This window comes from Lissotriton helveticus, chromosome 5_1 (genome assembly GCF_964261635.1).
Source record: "Lissotriton helveticus chromosome 5_1, aLisHel1.1, whole genome shotgun sequence".
In the NCBI taxonomy this organism is placed as follows: domain Eukaryota; kingdom Metazoa; phylum Chordata; class Amphibia; order Caudata; family Salamandridae; genus Lissotriton; species Lissotriton helveticus.
The window spans coordinates 1,047,493,664-1,047,519,929 of NC_136065.1; the positions used below are offsets into that span (position 1 = coordinate 1,047,493,664).

Here is a 26,266-nt window from a genome sequence, read left to right on the forward strand (position 1 = left end):
GTCTTCGAAGACCAGGCAGACATGGCCCTGGAGCGCTTTCAGTAGTCACGGGCTACATCTAAGTCCATAGGCTTCTCAGTGACCACCTGTCCCCTTCTTCTTTTCATCCCTTTTTTTGACACTCTAGGGGCTTTCAGCCGTGCCAGCCATATCCCAGCCACGAGTCTGTGCAAGTTCAACGACCTCTGCAAAGCTTTGGGCGTGGCTCCTTTAGACCCCGTGGGTTAGGCGGCCAGAGGTAGTCATGCCACTCCTCCCCCTGCTGCCTTAAAACCTTCCTAGTCCAGCCATCCAAGATCATGGGTGTCCGGTTGGTTGCAGGATCAGCCATCACCTCCACAACTAGAAAAACGTCTCATCGGAAAAATGGGTTCTTCAAATATTCCGAAAGGGCTACTCCCTAACTTTCTAGACTACCCCTCCCTCCGTGCCTCTGACTTAGGACTGGCTGACCAAGGGCCACCTGAACTTGCTTCAAGAGGAAGTCAGGACTCTGTTGGCCGAGGGATCCATTGAGAGGGATCCGGCCCCAGAAGTAGGCTGTGGTTGTTATTCCCGCTACTTTTTGGTCCAGAAAAAGGAAAAGGGCCTTTGTCCTGTTCTAGATCTGTGAGCCCTCAACTTTTTCCTCAAAAAGGAAAAGTTCAAAATGCTCACCCTGACTCAGGACCTGTCTGCCCTAGACCCCGAAAACTGATGGCAGCGTTGGACAGGAATAGCCTATATTCACATTCCCGTCCTGCCTGCCCATCGGCGATACCTGCAGGTCACTGTAGTACACAAGCACTTTTAGTTCACGGTGGTCCCCTTTGGTCTTACCAGGCCCTACTGGTGTTCATCAAGGTGATGGCGGTGGTTGCAGCTCATCTAGGCAGATTGGGGGGAGACTTCACCTATCTACGACTGGCTGTTGAAGGCTAGCTCCTGCCAGACTTTAGTATCCCACCTCCAGACAACGGTGAACCTCCTGCATTCGCTGGTGTTCCCTATCATCCTGCCAAAGTCATACCTGACTTCATCTCAGACGCTCCCTTTCATCGGAGCGGTCTGGACATGGTGCAATTCGGGCCTGTCCTCCCAAACCACAAATCCAGTGTATTCAGGCTATGATAGTGATGTTTCAGCTTCTGTCCTGGATTTCAGTGAGACTGACTCTGAGGCTGCTGGGTCTCACAGCCTCCTACATCCTCATTGTAACACATGCTCGTTGGCATGTGCAGGCTCTGCAGTGGGACCTGAAGTTACAGTGGGTGCAGCATTAGGAGAATCTCTCCGACGTTGTCCGTATCTGAGAGGGAACTGCAAAGGACATGTAGTGGTGCCTGACCAACCATGACTGGGTCAACGGCAGACCCCTCTCCGTTCACCAACCCGATCTGGCACTAGTGACCGAGTCAGTCCTTGGTTGGGGGAAGGCCATCTGAGTTGGAGAACAGAGGACTCTGGTCTCTGGTGGAATCCGGACTCCACATCAACTTGCTGGAGCTCTGAGCGATTCGCTTGGCATTAATCAAGGGTTAACTGGTTCAGGTGTTCACAAACAACACCACCGCCATCTGGTACTGCAGTAAACACGGCTGGGTCAAGTCGTGGACCCTTTGTCAAGAGACCCTGGATCTCTGGACATGGCTGGAACAACCAGGTTTATCGGTGGTGGTTCAGCACCTGGCAAGTTCCTTGAATGCCAGGGTGGTCAACCTCCATAGTCGATGTCTAGCAGATCACAAGTGGTGTCTCCATCTGAATGTGGCGCATGGTCTCTTTCAGTAGTGGGGAGAGATGTGATTAGATCTGCTCACCTCTGCCGAGAACACGCAATGTCAGAAGTTTTGGCCTTGAAGTTTCCAAGGCGACTGTCACTCGGGGATGCTTTTCATCTCGAGTGGATCTCAAGCCTGTTATATGCCTTTCCTCCCATACTACTCCTGCCCAGAGTGCTCAAGACGGTCAGGAACGACTGGCCCCAAATCATTGTTGTGGCTCCGAACTGGGCACGGATAGTCTGGTATTCTAAGCTTCTCCAATTGAGCATCGATGCTCTGATCAGGCTGCCCCTTTGGACGATCTTCTGTTGCAGCAGCAGGGGAGGATTCGCGACCCAAACATGTCAAATCTATGCCTTCTTGCGTGGAGATTGAGTGGCTGCAGTTGATAGCATTAGACCTTCGTCCCAAAGTATGTAATGTTATTTTGGCAGTCAGGCGTCTCTCTACCAAGACCGTATATGCCTGCTGGTGGAAAAAATGTGCACCCCCCCCCCCCCTCCAGCTGCTTACTATCAAAATAGCCTTTTTAGTGGCAATAACATCTGCCAGGAGAGTGAGCGAGCTGCAGGCTTTGTCATCCAAGCCTCCTTACCTGACCATCTTCTCTGATAAGTTGGTGCTTTGCACTAGGGCCTCTTTCTTACCGAAAGTGGTAACAAAATTCCACTTGGGGCAATCCGTTGCTTTGCCCACTTTCTATCCTCCTCCGCACCCCTCTAAAAAGGAGGAAAGACTTTCCCGCCTGGACCCAAAAAGAGCGTTGTCGTTCTTCCTTGACTGCATTAAAGAGTTCTGGGTGGACTACCAACTCTTCATGATGTTTGTTGGATCAAAGAAAGGTTGTGCGGTTCAAAAGAGGGCCATCTCGCGATGGGTCATCCTCTGCATCAAAATTTGCTATGCTGTGGCCAGGAAACACCTCCTGCAGGCTTAAGGGCTCATTCCACCAGGCTAAGGCTGCAACCACAGCATTGCAACGTGGTGGTCCAGTCGCTGACATTAGTCAGGCAGCATCATGGGGGCGTATGACTGAACAACGAAGGGAAATACTCTGCATGTGTTTTACACACATTTTTACCCTGCATGTTATTAGAACGCATATGTCTTTACAACGTATGTCGTTACCACGCAACGCATTATATATACACACAATCTCTCTCTCTCTCTCTCTCTCTCTCTCTCTCTCTCTCTCACTCACTCACTCACTCACTCACTCTCACACACATTCGAACGTACCTCAAATGTGTAGTAAAGGCATACGTGGTAAAGGCACAACATGGTAAAACCTCGTTGTAAAGGCTGCACTGCACATGTTTACTTAGCACTACTGCCTGGACAGTTAAGTCAGCAGGGAAGGCCTTTTTGGCCACTTTGTCCTGCAGGACTTCCTGGTCTAAACTTGTCCACAGTCCCTTCTCTGGGGATGGTATTGCTGGATATCTTTTGTAAGGTGAGGAGTCTGTGGCTAGATGTCTCTATCAGATGGACAAGTTGCTTACCTTCGGTAACGCCTTACCTGGTAAAGGCATAATCTAGCCTCAGATTCCTTACTAACTAACCCATCCTCCCTGCACTGCAGGCAGTTGCTTAATGGTCAGGGCTGATCCCTTTCAGGGCCCTAGTTGTTCTAAACACACCTCGGTCGGTGCACTTCATGGACCTGTGCTCCTGGTGTGGAAAGTAGGTGACGTAGACGTCACTTCAAGCGTGGACGACGCTGATGATGTCACGTGGAGCCGACGGCGCTCAAAGATATTGCTCGGGCAAAGTCTAACAGATCCAGCCTGATCTAGGCTAAGGAATCAGCGGCTAGGTTATGTCTCTACCAGATAAGGTTTTACTGAAGGTAAGTAACTTGTCCATCTGGCACTCTGTGGCAGTCTGTTATAGCAGAACTTAACACAAAGTGGTTTGTTTTGGCAGACATGATCTGAAGGTTATAAAGCATTATTTTGCTAGAAAATAATAGTTTACTGCCCTTCTTTAAATTCTTACTTCTCCAGCTTCGATCTGGTGAAGAGTATGCTGCCAGAAGAATACCACAAGGTATTGGTTAATATCAGAAAGGCAGAAGCTAAGAGCAGAAAACTCAGAGCCTTGAAAGATGCAGCTTCAACAGATGTCGGTGATCAACCTGCGTCACGACGTAAAGGAGACAAGTAAGTCTGGTACCATTTACAGTGCAAATGATCTTAATTAAGAATAACTGTCATTGTAAGGGAATCTCACTGTATCCGGGTTATTTGTAAGCAGTCTTCATTAATTGTGACCAGGTTTCATACTATTCAGAATTTGTCTATACCCTCATATATCAGTAACCAGAGTTTCTGCTCGCTTTAGCAGATGTGAGGCTTCACTTATTTGTGCTTACGGTATTGCACACCTAACCCTCCTTCCATCACAGAATTTCTCACTTACACTTCTCACAATAATTTGGCTTTGGCTTCTCCAGGAATTTCAGCTACTTGTTGTTCTGTTGCTGACAAATCATCTGTGCACTGCACATTAGACGTTACATTGGAGTGACTGCTTTGGACCCAGTGGAGAAGATAATCCTTTATTTTGCAATTGGCAACATGGACTACTCATGTAGACTCAGGTGTTTTTACAGAAGAGCTTTCTCAAATCATGTTGCCGTTTATAAGATGCCGGTCAGACCACGCACAAGGACGCTTCACCCCGTGAGGCAAATGATGCATTAATATTAATGTGATTGGAGCATGACTGAGGTTCTGCAGCTTGTGAATTTTACTTTGAGGCATCATCTGGATTTGATGTTCAGCCCCGGATGTGTGTAGCACAACACAGTCCAGTTGCTTCCATCAGCACTGATGTGCAGTCACACTCCCTGCCTCTTATTGGTGTTACAAATATCAGTAGTAAGGGGGCGGAACAGTTCTTGCTTCTTGTAGGAAGCTGGGTATCTGTTGCCGTAACCTCCCCCACACACACTTTTTGCCAGACTACTGATTCACTTTGACTGGATGTGCCCTGGGTCCCTGCCATTCAGGTTCACAGGGCCTGTGTTCTTTCCCAAAACTGTACCTTGTACTCCCTATTGACACCTCTCTGGTCACATGTCAGTCCCTTGTAAAAGGTACCATGGGTACCAAGGGCACTGTGGTCAGAAAGGCCTCTAAGGGCTACGCCACTTATTGTGCCACCCTTAGAGGCCCTGTACCTTAATACACATACACACCATCGCAGGCTGTGTGTTTTGGTGCAGAAAGAAAAAGTGAAGAGTCGACATGGCACACATCTGTGTGCCATGCCTACAACCTACTGCCCTGGCTTAGGTCAGCCACGCCTCTAGCTGGGTGCACTATACCAGTGGTGAGGGTACAGGTTCATGAGCCCTGTACCCCTATAGTGTCTAGACCAATTCTTAGACATTGTAAGTGCAGTAATGCCATTAAGAGTATGTGGTGCTGGAAGTTTGTCATTACGAACTCCACAGTACCATAATGGCTTCACTGAAAACTGGGATGTTTGGTCTCAAACTTCTCAGCACTTTACGGGATTTAATGAAAAATGCACTCAGAGGGCTTGTTAGAGATTCCTCCTGAAAAACGACCAGCCTCTGATGGGTTCCCTGACTGGCACACACCAGCTTGACACCACAAGACATGTTTCTGGACCCCTGGGGTGGGAGCCTTCGCTCCCTGATCCCAGAAACAAAGCCTTTCCTGGGTGGAGGTGGTCACACCTCCCTCAGGCCAGGAAGAGCCATCTGTGGCAGGGGAGCTTCAAAGGCATTACCACCTTTGTAACGTGACCCCCTGCCCCTCCTGCTATCAGGAGCAGATCCCCTTCCTGTCTCCCCTCCTTTTTGGCAGGAAGACAGGCAGGAAAAATTAGCACAGCAAGAAGGTGTGCCCACCTCTGCCAACCCCACCCCTAAGGTGGGGGAGGCGAGGTAAAGCTCACTCTTCAGTGCCTGACATCTCGCAGATGGCAGGCACTCTGCAATCAAGATTAGGAATTGTGCCCACTCTCCCACGTAGGGTGAGCACACCAAGGGTGTAGTCTCCCTAAGGTCAGTAGCCCTTTGGCTACTGACCTTGAGACCTCTAACTACAGTATTTAGGGGGCATCCCTGGACCAAGAAGACAGATTCCCGCAATCTACGAAGAAGGTCCAAAGAAGACGCCCAGCAAAAGAGACTGTAGAGAAGAACTGACTCTGCAACAGCCCTATCGGCCTGGCTGCATTTTTCAGAGATCCTGCACCAAAGTTACCTTTTCCTGCAGCCAGAGACCTCCAGAACGCCTGGGAGGACTGACTGCCTTCAACATAGACCAGATCTCTTGTGAACAGCAGTTCTGTTCAAAGGAAACAACCAAGAAAGACTCTGAGCCTTCTGAGGACAAACCCGATGCCTGGAACCACCACTGCACCTGGCGCCTACGGCCCGACTCCGGGTGGCCTACTGGTCCCAGCGAGGTCCCTCAGTGCTCTAGAGTCAGAGTCCACCGTGGGTTGCCCCTCCAGGAATCCCTGACGTCGCCTCAGCCTCTGCACGGAGACCCCTCCCAACCGCGAGTGGCCTGTTAAGGTGAAATCCGTCCTCAAAAGACACCCTTGCATCCAGCCGCCCTGCGCCCTGGAGAAGAGAACCAAGATGCACCTACGTCTCCGAGCCCTCCAACTTACCTTCCCAGCTGTTGGTTCCTCCTGAAAGGCTTTCTGGACCGAGCCTGCAGCTAAAAAGCAAAACCGGCAATCCCCTTTGAAAACAACAGGGCACCTGACGCCAAAACAGCACCCAGCTGCCCCTGCGCCGCTGCAGGTGCACTTTGGGTGCTAACTCGAAAACCTCTTTGCCCTAAGCCTAACACCAGGCGCTTTGCTCCCTCAACCTTGTGGCCTGCTCGTGAGCAGCCACCAACTGGAGGCCCCCTATCCCCTATTGGATAACATTGGGCCTCAGCACTCTGTACCCGGCCACCCTAGTTCCGCTGAGGGTGTTTCAGGAGTGCGTCCTTGACACTGGGGGAATCCTGTTTAACCCCAGAATACCAACTCCCTCAAACTTGTACTTACCTGTAATCCGATAACTCAATTTCCTTCACTAGGATTGCATTGACTGCTTTTCTTGAAAATTGTTGTGTGTGGAGTTTGTTTTGTATGACAACTTGAAAAACTGCAATTATCTAGAAACTGCTTTACTTACCTTTTCTGTAGGAAATGTCCCAGTGTGATATCTATGCATATCACACTGAGTAGAAAAAGTAATCCATAAAGTAATCGAACAGTAATTTTCACTGTATTCAAAAGTATTACATACCTATAACAGTCCTTTTCATTCAACTTGCTTGCATTGTTCAACTTGCCATGAAAAGTATCTTTCCTGTGACAGACTTGCTTGGTTCTAGAAAATAAAAAGAACTAAATAATATTTTGTATACAACCAAATTGGTCTGAGTTAATTTCAGTCTTTGAATGTGTGACATCATTTGCTGCCTGAGTGTGCCCAACAAATGCTCAACACTACCCTATGGTAAAGCCTTACTGCTCGTTCACACCACCACAAATAGAGAATAAGGTGCTATCTACTTTGACCTCTGCCTACCTTTTGGGTTCCACTGGACTCTGTGCACACTATACTTCATTTTGGTATAGTATACACAAAGCCAGCTTCCTAACACTTCCTTACCAACTGATATGTCTCTATCCACTTTCTTCTCAATATGTCTACAAGGACGAGACATCCACAGAACAGCCCTGTGGTATTTTAAAAAAATGCAGCATTTTCTTTTTTCTGGGAATTCCATGCACATGTTGTCTTTTCAGTGCATTTTGTTCAGCCACAAAAGGAGAATAATGTGGATTGGGTCAGGTTCTGCATCCACGTCTAGCTTTCTGGCCCAAAAGGAGAGACTTACGCAGCTGTATTTGAACCACAGATGGGCAACATTACACTTAAGTATTTTTATTTAAAAGTACCATGACCGGCTTTGCATTAACATGTTGGAATTCAATCTGTTTGAGATTAAGTCTCGTGTTCCAGGAGAATTAGTCTGATAGCTTCCTGCTGTCCAGCTAATGTGGCTATGCTTAGTCCCTTAGAAGGTAGGCTGGTATGTCCCACAGGTTTCTTTGCTCCATGAGCTAGCTTAGCTTAGAGAATAGTGAACGACCAAGGAGACTGCATTTTATCCCTGAAATGTGGGAGCTGGAATTCTGGGCATCCTGTACCTCTGGACCTGGCTGAATCATCAGGGCATCTTCCTGACTGATCGTACACTGCCCAGTGGGATCTTTAAACACCAGGGCGAAAAAACTCGCCTGTGCACCTTAACGGATCACAAATCGCAGCTACATCTGGGTGTGGTGCACAGTCTAGCTCCATCTCTTTGTCACTGCTGAGAATGTGCAGTATCCACTCTTGCGTTGGGACTTTCCAAGAAGGCTGTATCTCAGAAACTCATTCTACCTGGAGTGGCGCATTGGACTCCTGTATGCTTTCCCTCTGCTTCTTCTCCTTCCGTGAGTTCTGAAGAAGACCAGAAACAACTGGACCCAAGTCATCCTAGTGGTCCCAGAATGACCAATGAGTCTGTGGTGTCTGAAACTTCTGGGCATGAGTATCTGTCTTTCTGATCAGGCTACCACTTCGGAAGGACCTCCAGTCACAGCAGCAGGGCCCCTCACCCGAACGTGCCCAGTCTGTATCTCGATGCAGTTAACTGCAATCAGTCTTCCTCCTAAAGTTGTGGATATATTCCTTGCTGCCAGGCGTCCTAAGTCTGTTTAAACAGGGTGCTGGGATACGTTTGTAGCCAGGTGTGGCACCCGCAGTACTATTTTCTTGCAGCCCAAACTGTTGGATGTCCTAGTGTTCATTCAATCTCTGACCTGTAATGACAACCATTGGGCACTGTTAAAGGTTATCTGTTGGCACGTTTAGCTTTATGTTTACCAGACCAACCATCCTTGTTTAAATCACCCGTTGTGATGAGATTTTTGAAAGGTTGCTTATTTGCTCTGAAACCTGTTGTGACGCCTTAGTGTGATCTTAGTTTGGTCCTTACTTTTTCCATATGTACTTAATTCGAATCCACTCAGAAGTGTCCTTTACATTTCTTAACCTCATGGTGAGCTCAGCTTATCGCAAGAGTGAACTCCAAACTCTGTTAGTGAAGCCACTTTATAGCACTTTTTTTCTGACAAAGTGGTGCCACGGTCCAAAGCAGCTATTTTGCCTAAAATTGTAATGGTGTTTTTACATTGGGCAGTGCATCAGCCCCCGCCCCCATCGTTCTTTGCCCTGCCTCACCCCTCGAAAGAGGAGAGACTAAATTGGTTGGATCTTACAAGAGCTTTGCGTTTCTACATCTATTGCACCAAAGACCATCGGATGGATGATCAACACTTTGTAGGGTTCTCTAGGGCAAAGTAAGTATTGGTAGTGCAGAAACGACTTTCAAGATGGACAACCCTCTGCATCAAGATCTACTGTGCACTGGCCAAGAAGCAGGCCCCCAGGGCCAAGGCTGCTACCACTGAGCTGGAACATCAAATGCCTATAATTGACATCTGACACTCTGCTATGTGAGCTTTAGTACACATTCACCAAGCACTTCTGCCTTGACTGCCAAGGAAGGGCATTTCGCTTTTCTAGTCCTGCTGGTGTTTTTGATTTGAACCATTCCACTAACCCACCTTCTAGTGGGGTGTAATGCTTGGGTATCGATTCTAAAGAGGAGGCTTATGTGGTTAGAAGTATCAAGCAGAAGAACAAGTTACTTACTTTTGGTAATACTCTTTCTGGTGGATGATCTAACCGTAGATTCCTAACCGCCCTCCTACTTCCATGTTCTGCGGCTTGGTCTTCTTTTCAAACTAAAAAAAGGTCCCAGACTGGTATCGTATCGTGATCATTCATAGGCTCCGTGTCCGAGGGCACGGACTGAGGCAAGAAAGAAGCTGACGTCGTCGTGCAGGGGTAGCACTTATATGAGGAACAAAGTTGGAGCAGAGCTGCATCTCATCACCTACCGGCACACAGAAGCAATGTTGAAAAATCTTCCTGAGTCTGGCGCTTGGGCATATTCTAAAGGTGAGGAAATCTTCGGTTAGATAGAATATTCACTAGAAAGAGCGGTACCGAAGGTAATTAATTTATTCATTCAGTTCATATTCACTTGCCAACTCAAGTGAATCACTAAGGAGCATTTAGTTGGTGGTCTTGAGCGCCTGCTTTGGACATGCAAGTTAGCTGCTGTATATGAAGATTTCAGTCCTTTGTGATCTTTAAGATTTCTAATGAGTTGGTATTATGAGCTGTGCTTGGCTATTAGCATTAGTTTTGGTGATACTACACTGTATGATACAGCTAGTAAAGGAAGCAAAGTTCAGATTGATGGTCTTGTACTAACCGGTTTGTTCTAATTCGCTCAAGCATGTCCCTCTAGTGCATTGCTTTTGATTTGAAATAAAATTTGGATCGAAAAAACGTCATGGGACATTCAAACTGGTTGTCATAACTACTAACAAGCTCTGTTTTTACTCCTCTGTCCTAGCATTGAGGATATCTTGGCAGACTCTGATTCTGAGGAAGATGATGAAAAGAACGGGAAGGAGCAGAAAAAACAAACAAAATCAAAAAGCCAAGCTTGGCTGAAGGAAGGAGAAGATGATGAACCTTTAAATTTCTTAGATTCGAATGCGGCGCAAAGAGTCCTGGGTAAGATGTCCGTGAAGAGGTAGTCCCAATCATATTTTTCCAACAAGGTGCAGATACACTGTTAGAATCTGTGTTATTGTACAAGGTTAGATGTACCTAATGAAACTGATGGCAGCTTTATTCGTAGCATATAGAGGGTCCGACACTGGCAGAGTGTAGGATCGCCACAGTGAATAACAGGACATTATTGGCAAGGCATAGTTCTCGTAAGGTGTCTGGATAAGCAGTTTTTCAGGATGTTGTCTTTTGCTTTAATATATTGATCAGGATGTTTGTGATTTCTCATGTGTCTTATCTTTGCTTGTACTCTAGTAACCAGGCCTTCCTTACAGCCTTTGTATTATTACTGTGTGCCTAGCTCAGTTTAGAATCTTAATCGGATTTTGTTTTCTAGTTATGAATTAGCCATTTCCATTACTCTTTAAAAAATGTTCAAATGTTAATACATACTACACACAAAGGAATCTTGCTGGTCCACATTACACCCTTCTGTTTCCCATAATATTTCTCTGTTCGATATGAAATTCCATCCTATGCCATGATCATCAGCAGTCAGTCCTCTTCTCTGCCTGTACCAGTGACACAGAGGGTTTTTTCCTATGTATAACCAACAAAAACATATAGTACCCAGTCATACAAAATTACCTATGTGATGAGTATCTTAAGCGTCACAGTGCTAAGAGACCCCATTGTAGAAACGCAGTTCAATATCTTTAATATCAGGTGCAACTCTGGCATCTTTTACTCCTCTTTACATCCTAAGATTGACAATTCCCCAACATGAAAAATAAGAAGTCCCCACTATTTTCATCACCAAGCCTCCCTAAATAAGGAATTATTCTGGTTGCTCAGATCGAATCAATTGCATCCCATCTCATCCTTTATCTCAGCCTGTTGCTTCCCTTTCATTCTATTTAAATAGAGGCTAAATTTGTCATAATTAATAGCCATTCATGTTTTGGCTGCTCAATCTCCATTTCGATCAGCCTGCAAGCAGAATTTATTCTTGCATCTTCATGTAGTTCAAATTTCTGTTTTACACTGTGGCAGCTAGAAACTTCATCATTGCAATGCTTTGTTACTGATGCACATAATAGTGGATGAACTGAGCATTCTTTATTTTCATCAGTTTATTTTGTAAAGTTCAGGCTGCCCTTCTTGTGTTACATAATCACCGAATGGGATCTCTTTCAAATTGAGATTACCTAATTAGGTCAATGAACCATTAGTTTATGTAATTAATGGATATTTGAATTAAATGGGAATATAATAGCCTGGCTTGTTTGTTGTAGTAATGACTGAAGTCTCATAAGGCCTTGAGGGAGGTCATAGCTTAAGCCGAAACATAGTATGTTGGTATGGAGAGTGGTGGTTTGAAAATTACTTTACCAACCACAGTAATACATTTTAAGATTGATAATTCGAACAACAGATTTTCTCACCTTTAGAATATTCCCAGGTGCTACACTGGATCCTAGAATATTAATGCAGTAGCTTCAATGTGCCAACAGCTAGCGGCTCCTAAATCTGCAAAGTAACGGAGCAGAGCTGAGTCTTATAGCAGTGCCACCCCTGTGCACTGATTCCTGTTCCTTTCTTTCTGTGTCCTTCAACGCAGATCCAGAACGCTCTATTCCCAGCTTTACCAATCTTTCCACAGTTCCAGATTTTGAAACTGTGTGCCATGGAAGAAGTATGTGCCCCTGGCTCCAAAATGTCAGGGTTCAAGCAGTGCTGCGACTGCATGAAGCAGATATTGGTCGTGGAACCTCACAACGCATTTCTCTGATTACTAGACTCCGGCCGCGACTCAAAGTTGTGTGTTAAGTGTGTCTTGTTGCACCAGAAGGCGGATAGAGAGTAGGAAGCAAAGTTATATGTAGCAAAGCTCAAGAACAGGTTTCTTTTGAAGCAGTGATCTCCCCAATGTTGCTCCCAGGCCAGGCCAGATTGTGGGGCTGCTCTCACACCAAATCCGTGACCTGCTAAAAGTAATTGGGTAAGTCTGAATCCTAATCTTGTCACAAGGACTAGAAGAGAAGGCCAAGCGGTATTTGACACCCCGCCCCCTGCTGGAAGGTTCACACCTGTTCCTTCCGTGCTGGCAATGTTGTCGACTTTGATTGGACAAGTGCTGGATCTAACCCTGATGCTGACAGGGGCCCACTGCAGTCCTATGTCATGCTACTAGATAACCAAGGTGCAACCAACTATACATACTAGAATCTAACCCTCAGTTATGACATCATTACTATCAGAGGCTTCTGGTCAGACATGGTGTAAGTCTTCAAAATGTTACCCTCGAGGAGGAGGCGGACAACTTATTTTCTCTCCTTACACCAGTACAGGACTCTATTTGGACCTACTAAAAGTTAGTTCCTTACATTCCTGTCCAGAAATGGATGGAGCTGAAGCCCTCACCTGCTCCACCAGCAGAAGAAAGTGCTTCTTTTGCAGTGGTAGTACGCAAAGGCAACAGAAGTCTTTGACCTACAACTGCCCACTGAAGAAACAAAATCTAATGTATTGACTGAAATTCTTCAGCCATGACCAGCCTTTAAAGAACTTCTATTGCCATTCAGTGAGGCAATTGTGAATACACGGAGGATCAGTTGGACAAACCCATGCTCACTCTTCCATTTAGTCCTCTGGCCAGACGACTGACCGGTTTCTAGTGATCCAACATTCCTCACCGAGCATTTGACTCAGGAACACCTTGTAATGCAAGTGTCAACCTGCAAGGTTAACCCAAATGCTTTCACTTCTGCATCTCCGCAAAGGGAATCCAAACGTATTGATGCAATTAAAAGGAAGTTATTCTCTTCAAGTAGCCAAGTCTTGCGGTCTTTCATTGTGGTCTTCTTTTGAGCTGCTACAGTCACGCAGTGTGAGACATAGCCAATAAGATCTTGCCAACCTTCAATTTGACCAGACCGTCGAAGATTGGCAGGATGTGGTGAAGGATGTCTTATGTGCTGCCCTTGATCACTACAGACTGTGTTGGTCATGTCATGAGCCCCAGCAGAGTCCTTAGGCAGCATGCGTGGAAGCCTGCAACTAGATTTTCTCAGGATGTCACTTTTTAGGGAGAAGACTGATTTAACGGTGGAGTGATTTAAAGTTAGTCATGCTACAGCATGCTTCCTAGGGAGCCTGCCTATTCCAACAAAAATATAGGAAGCTCAGGGGCTACCCAATGAAACTTGCATGCATACAATGCCAGACCCTGGCAGCTGGTTCGGCAGCCAACTCAAGCCTTTCATGGCCCCAGAGGGCAGTTCACACCAACTAGGTAAACAATCTTCTACCTTCTCCTCCCTTAACTTGCTGTGAGTTGACCAGGCAGGAGCCAACAGGGTCCCATTTTACTCTCCTGCTAGAAATTCATCACCTTCAAACGTTAGTGATCTAGTGTAGAGACCATCACTTTCATCCATTACAGGCCAAGTTATCAGATGTGTCATTGTTTGTCTTGTCGTTCATTGAGCAAGACTATGCTGATTGCACAGTTAAAGGTTACATGTGGGCGTTTTTGGACAATTTGTCTTCCGGATCAGCCTTCTTGATGCAATGCGTTTTCTTTAAGGCTTTATGCATGCTTCCTTTGAAAATCATTGTCCGGCCTGTTATGGGACCTTTAATTTGGTCCTCACATTTCTCATGTGCATGCCTTTTAAAACTATGCATACATTTGCACCTTTTGGCTCTAAACCATCTTATTGCTATCAGCTCTGCACACCTTGTCAATGAACTGCAGGCGATGTCATTGTCACCTCCATACCACTTTCTTTGCTGAGAAATTGGTGCTAAGCAATTGGGCCACCTTTCTGCCTAAAGTGCTATTGCTCTTTTATGTGGACAATCAATAACCTTACCAGGGTGTTATCCTCTCTGCCACACCCCTCAAAAGAGGAGGGGAGACTCCATTGGCCTGATCTTTATAGAGCTGTAAGCTTCTACAGTGAACTAGTAAAGGTGTAACTAGTAAAGGAGTATTGTGTTGATGGTCAACTTTTCGTCATATGCTCTAGACAAGAAGGAGCCTCCAGGAGGCCTCTATGTCCATTTAAACTAAATTATCCAAGGGAGTTTGGGACTTGAACATCAGTGGAGCTGCAACATAGAAGTCACCAAGCACTACTGCCCTGACATACAGGTGTTAAGAGGCTCATCTTTCCTGCTGAGTTCCGAAGGACTTTTTATTTTTAATTCATTTCTCAGACCCTCTGCTTTTTGTGAGGTAGTGATGGGGTAACTATTTTGAAGGTGAGGAATCTCTAGCTAGCATTAAATTCCTCACCACCTTCTCATCTCACTATTCCTTTTTTGGTCCAGGGGGTGTCCCTAGTTCGGCCTAGGGGAGGCACGGTAGCCCTACCTAGCTCCCTTATACTATTTTGCTTTTTTATTTATTTAAGTCCCCGAGCCGGGACAGAATTTTGTATGGAGCCTATTAAGGAGAAACAAACCTTAATGAAAGTGACAGTCTCGAAACGCACAACTTCTGAAAACAGAAAAAAAGCCATTTAATATACTTTCGTCAATATAAGCTGCTGGAACTGTTGTTGAGCTTTTTTACGAATTGCATTTGCTTTTAACATGTGAAGGCAAAAATGGACATAAAATAAAGTAATGCTACTTTAGTTGCTTTGAAAACGGAATGTCTTTTGTCTGTTTACTTACCTGCACACATGTGAAAAGTATTTAAGTAACAAAAATAATGAGGCTCTTTTAAGGTTGACAAAGGCTGACTGTTAAGCTGAAATGCGTTCCTTTTGCAAGCGCTGTTTTCAAAATAAATGGAAAACTTAGAGTCTCAGAGTGCAGCCTTTTTCTAAACTGAGGAGAAATCTTTGGTGTTAATAAAGGGAGTGGTGGTATTGCCCTTACAGCTTGCACCACCAACGGTCTGGATGCTCACCGCCAAACCACAAACCCAGGGGAATATATAATCTATCAAAAAAGCAGATGATTCTGGGTAGTTCCCAAGTTTAGGTGGAGAACAGCTCCTGTAAACAGCACCCTACAAACGCTGCAACACACTGCATCTGCTCCCCTCAAATGTTTCTTTTTCTAGCAAAGTTTGTAATCAATGAATTAGCACAGTGTCATCCACACCGAGCTAGAAAGGGACAACGTCTTTTGCCCTTTCTACAGCAAAGTCTTTAAGCAAAGGATTAGCACAGTGCCATCCACGCCGCGCTTTAAAATGATAAAAGCCTTTTACCACACCAGGCACAGTAGTACAGCTTTGGATTGGTAAAATATATACATTTACATGCAAGGAAAGCTAATGCTGTTGTGATATGTGGGTGGATAGCAGGAATCCAGATAATCTTTTTAATAGTTGGATGTGGTAGGCTGATAAAGAGTGATACGTTGGGTGACAAGATACCAGATTCCTCCCCACTACTCCTTCACCCCTACACTGCTCATCCGAGCAGGGGAAGGTCTCATTATGGGGCATACTTTCTTAATTTAAAATTGTACATGGGGAACTGTGAACAAATGGTGTGTTTTTCACTGTGGATTCTGGTGAGATAGACTTGTGTTTAATTCTTGTCTTCTATTTTGTGTCGTTTAGAACACCATGGTAAAAAGCATCCCTGTTATTTACTGTTACTTATCAATAAATCTCTGTTGTGATTAGCTTACATGGCAGCCATGATGTCCCTGCGATAGACAGTCAGTTTGGTTGTCAGCTGCACTGCCATTACTAATCCTGCATTCCATACTTTCCACTATGTGCCTTATCAATGCCCAATGATGCTTATTCTCATCCTTTTTGTGATTGTTTATTAGAACAGTTGGTAATAAGTTTTTGAACCTGTTGTGGTGGCTCTATACATCATAAATTGTACGTGGAGAAAGAGGGGGAATATTTTGCACTTTAGGTCTACGAGTGACATAGACAACTGAAGCTTCATTCTTCTGAAGCTTCACTCTTGTAGTCTGTGTCACTCAGACCCCATTGCTGATGCTAACCGATGCATAATTGCATACACCTGGGTTTGGTTTTGCAGTGTGTCTATGAAGGAAATGATTGTGTATGAGTGTATTTCACTTATTGTAGCCTTCTGTTCTCAACAAATATGTCCCCCTGTGTGATTAGGTATTGCTTTATCTGATAGCCATGTTTTTTTACTTGTCGTTTGTTACTTGCCATTCTAGGTTGCATCCTTTATTTTGAATCAATGATCTAGAAATGCGCAATTTATCAATTTGGTAAAAGTGATCTACTGTCTCACACTGTCTTTGGAATGTTGCAGATGGTGAGAAACACATAGAGCGATGGAATAACATATAGAACAGTTTAATTGAAATCAACTTCTGCAGTGTGCTTTACATTTCAAGCTTGTATACTGCTTGTTTACAATCCTCCTAGCACAATCTCTGTAGTGAAAAGAAATTACATTGCTTCTGTATTAATGTTTTAGCTACTGTTAGACGGGGACCTGGAGGGTCGGCCGAGCACAGTGATCGCACAGACAGGTAACTTCCCCCCCACAGATGGACACCACACAAAGCTTATGGTAACACCTTTTATAGGCACTTCGGGTAGTAGAGTGGTACGATACAGGGCGATCAGGACACGATGATCCTCTCAATTCTAGTCTCTAGTAAGGGAAGGGGGTAGCGGGACAGTCTTGGTACCCACGGGTACGGGTGTGTAACGGTGATAGCTCACAATCCTCGAGCTCGGTGTTCGGAGGGGGTCAGACCGCGGCAGCGCCGGCAGGTCCCGAAGAGGTCGTAGGTGGCACGGGCCGCGGCAGCGCCAGCAGGTCCCAACGAGGATGAAGGTTACAACGGGCCGCGGCAGCGCCAGCAGGTCCCACGAGGATGAAGGTTACAACGGGCCGCGGCAGCGCCAGCAGGTCCCACGAGAATGCAGGTTGCAGAGGGCCGCGGCAGCGCCAGCCGGTCCCACGAGGATGAAGGTTGCAGAGGGCCGCGGCAGCGCCAGCAGGTCCCACGGGGATGAAGGTTGCAGAGGGCCGCGGCAGCGCCAGCAGGTCCCACGGGGATGAAGGTTGCAGAGGGCCGCGGCAGCGCCAGCAGGCAGGACAATAGTTCACAAGGCAGGGCTGTGGCAGCGCCAACAGTCCGTCAAGGATGAGTTCGTCGCGGTGTCTCTCGACTCCAGGATACAACTGCCTTCCTGTCCTGGGGCTGCCTCAGTTATAGGTCTGGCGCCCTTTGATGTCCGGACCCTCGCTCTTGGAGGTCGGGAGGTCCGGGATGAGGGAGTCCAGACACCCAGCAGGGGGGTGGAGCCAGCGCCCGAGGAAGCTGGGGGTGCTCGGCACCTGGCGGGGGAGAGCCATCGACACTTCGTACTCCCATTGACCTGCCAAGTGGGCCGTTCACCTCCTGGGTGGAGGGTGGTGCCGGGATGTCGGGGCCTGGCCAGGCCCAGGGTTGGGGTCGGGCTGAGGCCGCACGGCCGCGTGGTGCCGTGTCCAAGATGGCGGCTGGGCCGGGCAATGGTGCTGACGGTGGCCCGGGCCCTGTCCTGCGGGGAGGGAGCGAGCCCTTCATGTGGCCTGTCCAACATGCGTCCCCCCCAGCTGAAGGCGGGGAGAGTCACCCATCTTCTTGGGGACTTTCCTCGTCGAGGCGGAAAAAGCGGGACAGGCCATCCGCGTTGGCGTGGTCTTGGCCGGGTCGATGTTCCACAGTGAAGTCCATCCCCTGCAGGGAGATGGACCAACGTAGTAGTTTCGGGTTTTCCCCCCGCATCTGCATGAGCCATTGCAGGGGTCGATGATCGGTCTGGACCCGGAAGTGGGTGCCGAAGAGATAAGGCCGGAGCTTTTTGAGGGCCCACACCACGGCGAAGGCCTCCCTCTCGATGGTGCTCCAGCGTCGTTCTCGGGCCAGGAGCCGTCTGCTGATGAAAGCCACTGGCTGGTCAAGTCCTTCGGGGTTCAGCTGGGAAAGGACTGCCCCAACGCCGTGGTCGGAGGCATCTGTTTGGACGATAAATTCCCGGCTGTAGTCGGGGGCCTGGAGCACCGGGGCGGAGCACATGGCGGCCTTCAGCTTCTCGAAGGCCGCTTGACAGTCTGGGGTCCAGTTGACCTCCTTGGGTTGGTTTTTAGAGGTGAGTTCCGTGAGGGGCCCTACGATGCTGCCATAGTCCCTCACGAACCGTCGGTAGTAGCCTGTGAGTCCCAAGAAGGCGCGGACCTCGGTCTGGGTGATGGGGGACTGCCACTACTGGATGGCAGCGATCTTGAGTTGCAGAGGGGCCACCAGACCGCTTCCCACCTGGTGCCCGAGATAGGTCACGGACCCCTGGCCAATCTGGCATTTGCTGGCCTTGATCGTGAGGCCAGCTTGTTGGAGGGCCTGTAGCACCTCTCGGAGGTGGTGGAGGTGGTCGGACCAGTGGTGGCTGTACACAGCGATATCGTCCAGGTAGGCGGCGCTGAATCCTTCGAGTCCTGCCAGGACCTGGTTTACTAGCCGCTGAAATGTTGCTGGCGCATTCTTCATGCCGAATGGCATGACCTTGAAGTTATAGTGGCCATCAGGGGTAGAGAATGCCGATCGTTCTTGGGCCCGGGGTGTGAGACCGATCTGCCAGTAGCCCGCTGTCAGGTCGAAGATGCTGAGGTAGCGGGCAGCTCCCATGCGGTCGATTAGTTCATCCGCTCGGGGGATGGGGTGTGCGTCTGTTCTGGTGACTGCATTCAAGCCCCGGTAGTCGACGCAGAACCGGAGCTCCGGCGTGGCGCCGGGAGCGGCCGCTTTGGGGACCAGTACCACTGGGCTGGCCCAGGGGCTGTCTGAGGGCTCGATGATCCCGAGTGTGAGCATCTTGGCGACCTCCTCTTGGATGCAGGCCCGTACCCGATCTGGTACGCGGTAGGCCCGATGGCGGATAGGGGGACTGTCTCCAGTGTCCACGTCGTGTAAGCACCAGGGGGAGACCCCTGGGGTGAGGGAGAACAGGGTGGAGAACTGGAGCAGGAGGACTCGGCAGTCTTGGCGCTGTTCCAGGGTGAGGGCCTCCGAGAGTCGGACCCCGTCCACGGAGCCGTCCTTCTCCCGTGACCGTAGGAGGTCAGGAAGGGGTTCGGAGTCCTCCTCGGTTCCATTGTCGGTTGCCATCAGGAGACTGAGTTCGGAGCGTACAAAGTGGGGTTTCAGTCTGTTAGCGTGGAGGACCCGGAGAGGGTTTCGGGAAGATTCCATATCGATGAGATAGGTGACAGGGCTCTTGCGCTCGATTACTTTGAAGGGCCCCGTCCATTTGTCTTGCAGGGCGCATGGTTCGGTAGGAGACATTACCCACACTTGTTGGCCGGGTTCAAATTCGATGGAGGATGCATTTTGATCGTACCACCTTTTCATGTCCTCCTGACTGGCCTCCAGGTTTGCTTTTGCCATCTCTCTGAACCTTCTGGTCTGGTTGCGGAGGGTTAGGAGGTACTTGAAAACATCTGGAGTGTTCTTTAGAGGGGGCATTTCCCAGCCTTCTTTGACTAGGCTGAGCGGGCCTCGCACCGGGTGTCCATACAAGAGTTCGAAAGGGCTGAAGCCGAGGGACTTCTGGGGGACTTCTCGGTAGGCAAAGAGAAGGCACGGTAGTAGCACATCCCACTGGCGACGGAGGGGCTCTTCCAACCCCCCAATCATCCCTTTGAGCGTGCGGTTGAATCGCTCAACCAGTCCGTTCCCTTGAGGGTGATAGGGGGTCGTGAATCGGTAGGTGACCCCACACTGTTGCCAGAGGGACTTCATGTATTTTGAGATAAAGTTCGTACCCCTGTCGCTGACGACTTCCCGGGGGAAGCCCACTCGAGAGAAGATCCCCATCAAGGCTCGACCCACTACTGGGGCTGTTATCGTACGAAGGGGGACCGCTTCAGGATAGCGGGTAGCGTGATCCACCAGGACCAGGATGAAGCGATGTCCCTGTGCTGTTCGGGGGTCCAGGGGCCCCACAATGTCTATTCCCACCCTTTCGAACGGGGTGGTCACCACGGGGAATGGTTGTAGGGGTGCCTTGAGTTTGCGGCCGCTCTTCCCACTGGCCTGGCAGGTCGGGCAGGACCGGCAATGGTTGGATACGTCATTTCTCATTTTGGGCCAAAAAAAGTGAGTCACCAGGCGGTGGTAGGTCTTGTCTTGGCCCAGGTGCCCGGCCAGGGGGACATCATGGGCTAGGTTCAACAGGAAGTCTCTGAAGTGGAGGGGCACCACCAGCACTCGCCCGGCCCCCAGTTCTGCGATTTTCTGTTCGCTGTACAAGAGATCATTGTCCCAATAAACCCAGTGGGCCCCGGTGGTGTCTCCTTGGCTCTGGGCGAGCGCTTGCTGTCGCAATCCCTCGAGGGAGGGGCAGGTCTTTTGCTCCTGCCGGAATTGTTCCTGGGTGGGCCCCCCTTCTTGACGCCACTGAGCCAGGTCGGGAAGCTCGGGGGGCTGTGTGGACCCCTCTGGGGTGGGGTCCGGGTGGTCGGTCTGGAGGAAGTCTTCTTCTGGAGTGATCGAGGGCGGAGGTGCTGCCCATTCTGGTTCTTTTGGTCTAGGGATGGTGCGGGTGGCCATGGACCGGGTGGTTACGCACGCCCAGTCCGGGAGACCCAACATCCCCAGATGCTCTCTTCTTTCCACAGCGGCCCACGGGGAGCTCTCGAGATCGTTCCCCAGGAGGCAGTCTACGGGGGCATCGTCACGGACAGTTACTTTCAGCATGCCGGACACTCCTCCCCATTCGAAGGGGACGCAGGCCATCCGACACAGGCTCTCCGAGTTATCTGCCGATCGGACGGGGCAAAGTACGTTTGGTAGGATTTGTTCTGGGGTCACCAGGTGACAGCGGACGGCCGTCACACTGGCCCCGGTGTCACGCAGGGCCTCGGCCTTGCGCCCATTGATGCTCACCCATTGGCTGTACTTCCGAGTGTTGGCGGGCAGGGGAGTCCGCGGGACCATGTCTCTTCCTCCTAGGCATGCCAGGGTCATGGCGGCGGGTTCCCACTCGAACTGCTCCGACTCATAGGTCTCCGTGTCTTCGGAGACTTGTTCTTCTCCCAGGGCGGCGGCCGCCATCTGGCGGGGCCCGGGGGCCTGGTTCTTCGGGCAGGTCGGGTCACTAGCATAGTGGCCGACTCGCTGGCATCGATGACACGTCACGTTAGCTCGGAATCCCGGGCGCATCGGGGGGTTTCCCCGGCCTGCTGGGGCCGGGGTGGCGTTAGTGGGTGCGGCCGGGGCGGCGTCTCTGCCCCGGCCCGGGCCTCCTCCTCCTCCTCGGGGACGATGGTGACCTTGGTTGGTTCTGTTCTGCTCATTCGGCCCACTCCGGGCCACTCGGGTGCTCTCCCACCGGTCAGCCTCGGTGGCGAGCTGCCGGGGTTCAGTCAATTTACTGTCGAGGAGGTGCTGCCTGAGCTCGACAAAGCAGTTGTTGGAGAGGTGCTCCCACACAATGAGATTGAAGAGTTGTTCGTAAGTGGTTACGTTGTTACCCTTGATCCACCCCTCGAAGGCTCGGCTGAAATAGTTCACGTATTCCAACCACGTCGTACCTGGGATCCTGGTGCAGTTGCGGAACCTCTGGCGGTACATTTCGGGTGTAAGTCCATATCGATTGAGGAGGGCGGCCTTCATGTGGTCATAGGACATCATTTGATGGTCCGGAAGCTGCAGCAGGGCATCACGACCCTCGTTGACGAATCTCCCCCATAGACCGGCTCCCCAGTCACTTCGAGCGACCCGGTGGGCGGTCATGGCAATCTCATAGGCCTTGAACCACTGCTGTATGTCGTCGTTCCGGTGATATTCTCGGACCACATCCTTGGGGATGTGGACCTTCTGCTCGGTAGGACCCGGGGAGTGCGGTTGCTCGGGCACCCCTAGGTTTTTGTTCAGTTTGCGCATTTCTATCTCCGCTAGTTTGCACTCGTGCTCGTATGCCAGTCTTTTTTCTTCGAGGTCTCTCTGTCTCTGTTTTTCCTCTCGCTCTTCTCTGAGCCGTAAGTGTTCTAAGTTTATTTTTTGTTCCGCCAGTTTCAATTCTCCGTCTAATCTGAGTCGTGCCAAGTCTAACTCGTGTAATCTATTTTTTTCCCGCTCTTGGATCTCTTCATGGGAGGGGCCTGTTCTCCGTTCCTCCGTCCGGGTGGTGTTGACTTCCGGGGCTGCGGGGTCCCGGGGGGTTGCGGTATTTGTCTCTGTCCAGGCCTCTAGGGCGTTTTTGAAGTCTTCTTTTGTGCTTAGCCCGGTGGTAGCAATGCCTAAGTCCATGCAAAATAGCTTGAGCTCTCGGTGGTTGTATTCTTCCAGCTTTTCCATCTGGAACTTCTCCGCCGATCCGCTCTCTTTGGTCGTCATTGTGGTTTTAGTTGTAGGGTGAGTTACTGTCTGTACGGTACGCGTTGGTTCGGATCGCGCCGCTAGCCACCAATGTTAGACGGGGACCTGGAGGGTCGGCCGAGCACAGTGATCGCACAGACAGGTAACTTCCCCCCCACAGATGGACACCACACAAAGCTTATGGTAACACCTTTTATAGGCACTTCGGGTAGTAGAGTGGTACGATACAGGGCGATCAGGACACGATGATCCTCTCAATTCTAGTCTCTAGTAAGGGAAGGGGGTAGCGGGACAGTCTTGGTACCCACGGGTACGGGTGTGTAACGGTGATAGCTCACAATCCTCGAGCTCGGTGTTCGGAGGGGGTCAGACCGCGGCAGCGCCGGCAGGTCCCGAAGAGGTCGTAGGTGGCACGGGCCGCGGCAGCGCCAGCAGGTCCCAACGAGGATGAAGGTTACAACGGGCCGCGGCAGCGCCAGCAGGTCCCACGAGGATGAAGGTTACAACGGGCCGCGGCAGCGCCAGCAGGTCCCACGAGAATGCAGGTTGCAGAGGGCCGCGGCAGCGCCAGCCGGTCCCACGAGGATGAAGGTTGCAGAGGGCCGCGGCAGCGCCAGCAGGTCCCACGGGGATGAAGGTTGCAGAGGGCCGCGGCAGCGCCAGCAGGTCCCACGGGGATGAAGGTTGCAGAGGGCCGCGGCAGCGCCAGCAGGCAGGACAATAGTTCACAAGGCAGGGCTGTGGCAGCGCCAACAGTCCGTCAAGGATGAGTTCGTCGCGGTGTCTCTCGACTCCAGGATACAACTGCCTTCCTGTCCTGGGGCTGCCTCAGTTATAGGTCTGGCGCCCTTTGATGTCCGGACCCTCGCTCTTGGAGGTCGGGAGGTCCGGGATGAGGGAGTCCAGACACCCAGCAGGGGGGTGGAGCCAGCGCCCGAGGAAGCTGGGGGTGCTCGGCACCTGGCGGGGGAGAGCCATCGACACTTCGTACTCCCATTGACCTGCCAAGTGGGCCGTTCACCTCCTGGGTGGAGGGTGGTGCCGGGATGTCGGGGCCTGGCCAGGCCCAGGGTTGGGGTCGGGCTGAGGCCGCACGGCCGCGTGGTGCCGTGTCCAAGATGGCGGCTGGGCCGGGCAATGGTGCTGACGGTGGCCCGGGCCCTGTCCTGCGGGGAGGGAGCGAGCCCTTCATGTGGCCTGTCCACACTGCATCTGCTCCCCTCAAATGTTTCTTTTTCTAGCAAAGTTTGTAATCAATGAATTAGCACAGTGTCATCCACACCGAGCTAGAAAGGGACAACGTCTTTTGCCCTTTCTACAGCAAAGTCTTTAAGCAAAGGATTAGCACAGTGCCATCCACGCCGCGCTTTAAAATGATAAAAGCCTTTTACCACATGTGAAGGGGCGGTTGTCGCGGGCTGAAATAGCAGGCAAGGAGGCCGTATATAGTGGGCTATGCTGGTTTATTAAAGTACACAAGAAAGTCAGAGAACAACAGGTGGTGTGACTCCCGGGGCGTCGGGTCTTGTCCTTCCGTGAGGAGGGTCTTCGTCCGGTCCTTCTTTCTTTGTCCCGGATCCCGTCTTGTTGGTCTTCGGGTCGGATCAGATGTCGGGGAGGTACCTCGGAGGGCAATAAGAGAAAGAAGGGACCGTTAGACCAGCACTGTGGGACAGCAGTCCACCCGACACCAACACCGGATACGTGTGGGACCAAGAAACGAAGATAAGTGCGGAAAAGGGGAGGAAGGAGGGCGGAGGAGGAGGAAGGGAGTAGGAAGGGTGTCCGAAGGGTGAGTGAGGGGAGAGGGCCAATGCAGTGAGCGTGCTGTACAAAATATACAGTGAGAGGTTCTTTACCGTGCTCCGTGCCTAAATAGGAGAGACTTTACACTATGTACACTGAGCACCTAGGGTGTTCAGAAAGGGGTACTAGGTACTCACGCGGTCCGCCGTAGCCCTCCGATGGACTACGGCCGCTCTTCAGCCACCTCCTCAGGGACTCCACCAATCTTCCGACCATACGTCTTCTTCCGCTCTCTCTGCTCCGTCGTCCTCTCCGTCTGCCTTAGAATCCTGCCACGATACTCCGACGGGGTCCTGGGCGCTGGGGTTGCTTTTCACTGTTGTAGGGGCGGGACTTCCGGGGTCGCATTCAAGTGCTTCCTGTTGGCGGCGTTCGGGGATTGGTTCCTGCATGGAAGAGAGGGGCGGAACACTTCGAGTCACTGTTGCCGCTCTGTCATGGTGGTGTGTTACGGGGTTTCGGCGGCGCGGACTGCTGTGGGGGTCCCTGGATACCGGTGAGTCGTGAGGGGCGGGTAGTCCTGGCGGGGTTGGACGCGGGACAGGATCACACCACACCAGGCACAGTAGTACAGCTTTGGATTGGTAAAATATATACATTTACATGCAAGGAAAGCTAATGCTGTTGTGATATGTGGGTGGATAGCAGGAATCCAGATAATCTTTTTAATAGTTGGATGTGGTAGGCTGATAAAGAGTGATACGTTGGGTGACAAGATACCAGATTCCTCCCCACTACTCCTTCACCCCTACACTGCTCATCCGAGCAGGGGAAGGTCTCATTATGGGGCATACTTTCTTAATTTAAAATTGTACATGGGGAACTGTGAACAAATGGTGTGTTTTTCACTGTGGATTCTGGTGAGATAGACTTGTGTTTAATTCTTGTCTTCTATTTTGTGTCGTTTAGAACACCATGGTAAAAAGCATCCCTGTTATTTACTGTTACTTATCAATAAATCTCTGTTGTGATTAGCTTACATGGCAGCCATGATGTCCCTGCGATAGACAGTCAGTTTGGTTGTCAGCTGCACTGCCATTACTAATCCTGCATTCCATACTTTCCACTATGTGCCTTATCAATGCCCAATGATGCTTATTCTCATCCTTTTTGTGATTGTTTATTAGAACAGTTGGTAATAAGTTTTTGAACCTGTTGTGGTGGCTCTATACATCATAAATTGTACGTGGAGAAAGAGGGGGAATATTTTGCACTTTAGGTCTACGAGTGACATAGACAACTGAAGCTTCATTCTTCTGAAGCTTCACTCTTGTAGTCTGTGTCACTCAGACCCCATTGCTGATGCTAACCGATGCATAATTGCATACACCTGGGTTTGGTTTTGCAGTGTGTCTATGAAGGAAATGATTGTGTATGAGTGTATTTCACTTATTGTAGCCTTCTGTTCTCAACAAATATGTCCCCCTGTGTGATTAGGTATTGCTTTATCTGATAGCCATGTTTTTTTACTTGTCGTTTGTTACTTGCCATTCTAGGTTGCATCCTTTATTTTGAATCAATGATCTAGAAATGCGCAATTTATCAATTTGGTAAAAGTGATCTACTGTCTCACACTGTCTTTGGAATGTTGCAGATGGTGAGAAACACATAGAGCGATGGAATAACATATAGAACAGTTTAATTGAAATCAACTTCTGCAGTGTGCTTTACA

At 49.8% G+C, this 26,266-nt stretch overlaps 1 protein-coding gene across 1 annotated transcript in view; it reads left to right on the forward strand.

Annotated features, from left to right (window-relative positions):
• Positions 1-26,266, forward strand: part of RRP12 (ribosomal RNA processing 12 homolog) — a 521,209-nt gene that overhangs the window by 398,546 nt on the left and 96,397 nt on the right. The window contains exons 27-28 of the mRNA XM_078643584.1: positions 3,770-3,925; positions 10,292-10,455. Of these exons, the coding sequence (XP_078499710.1) occupies positions 3,770-3,925; positions 10,292-10,455 (320 nt within the window). The remainder of the gene's footprint in view (positions 1-3,769; positions 3,926-10,291; positions 10,456-26,266) is intronic.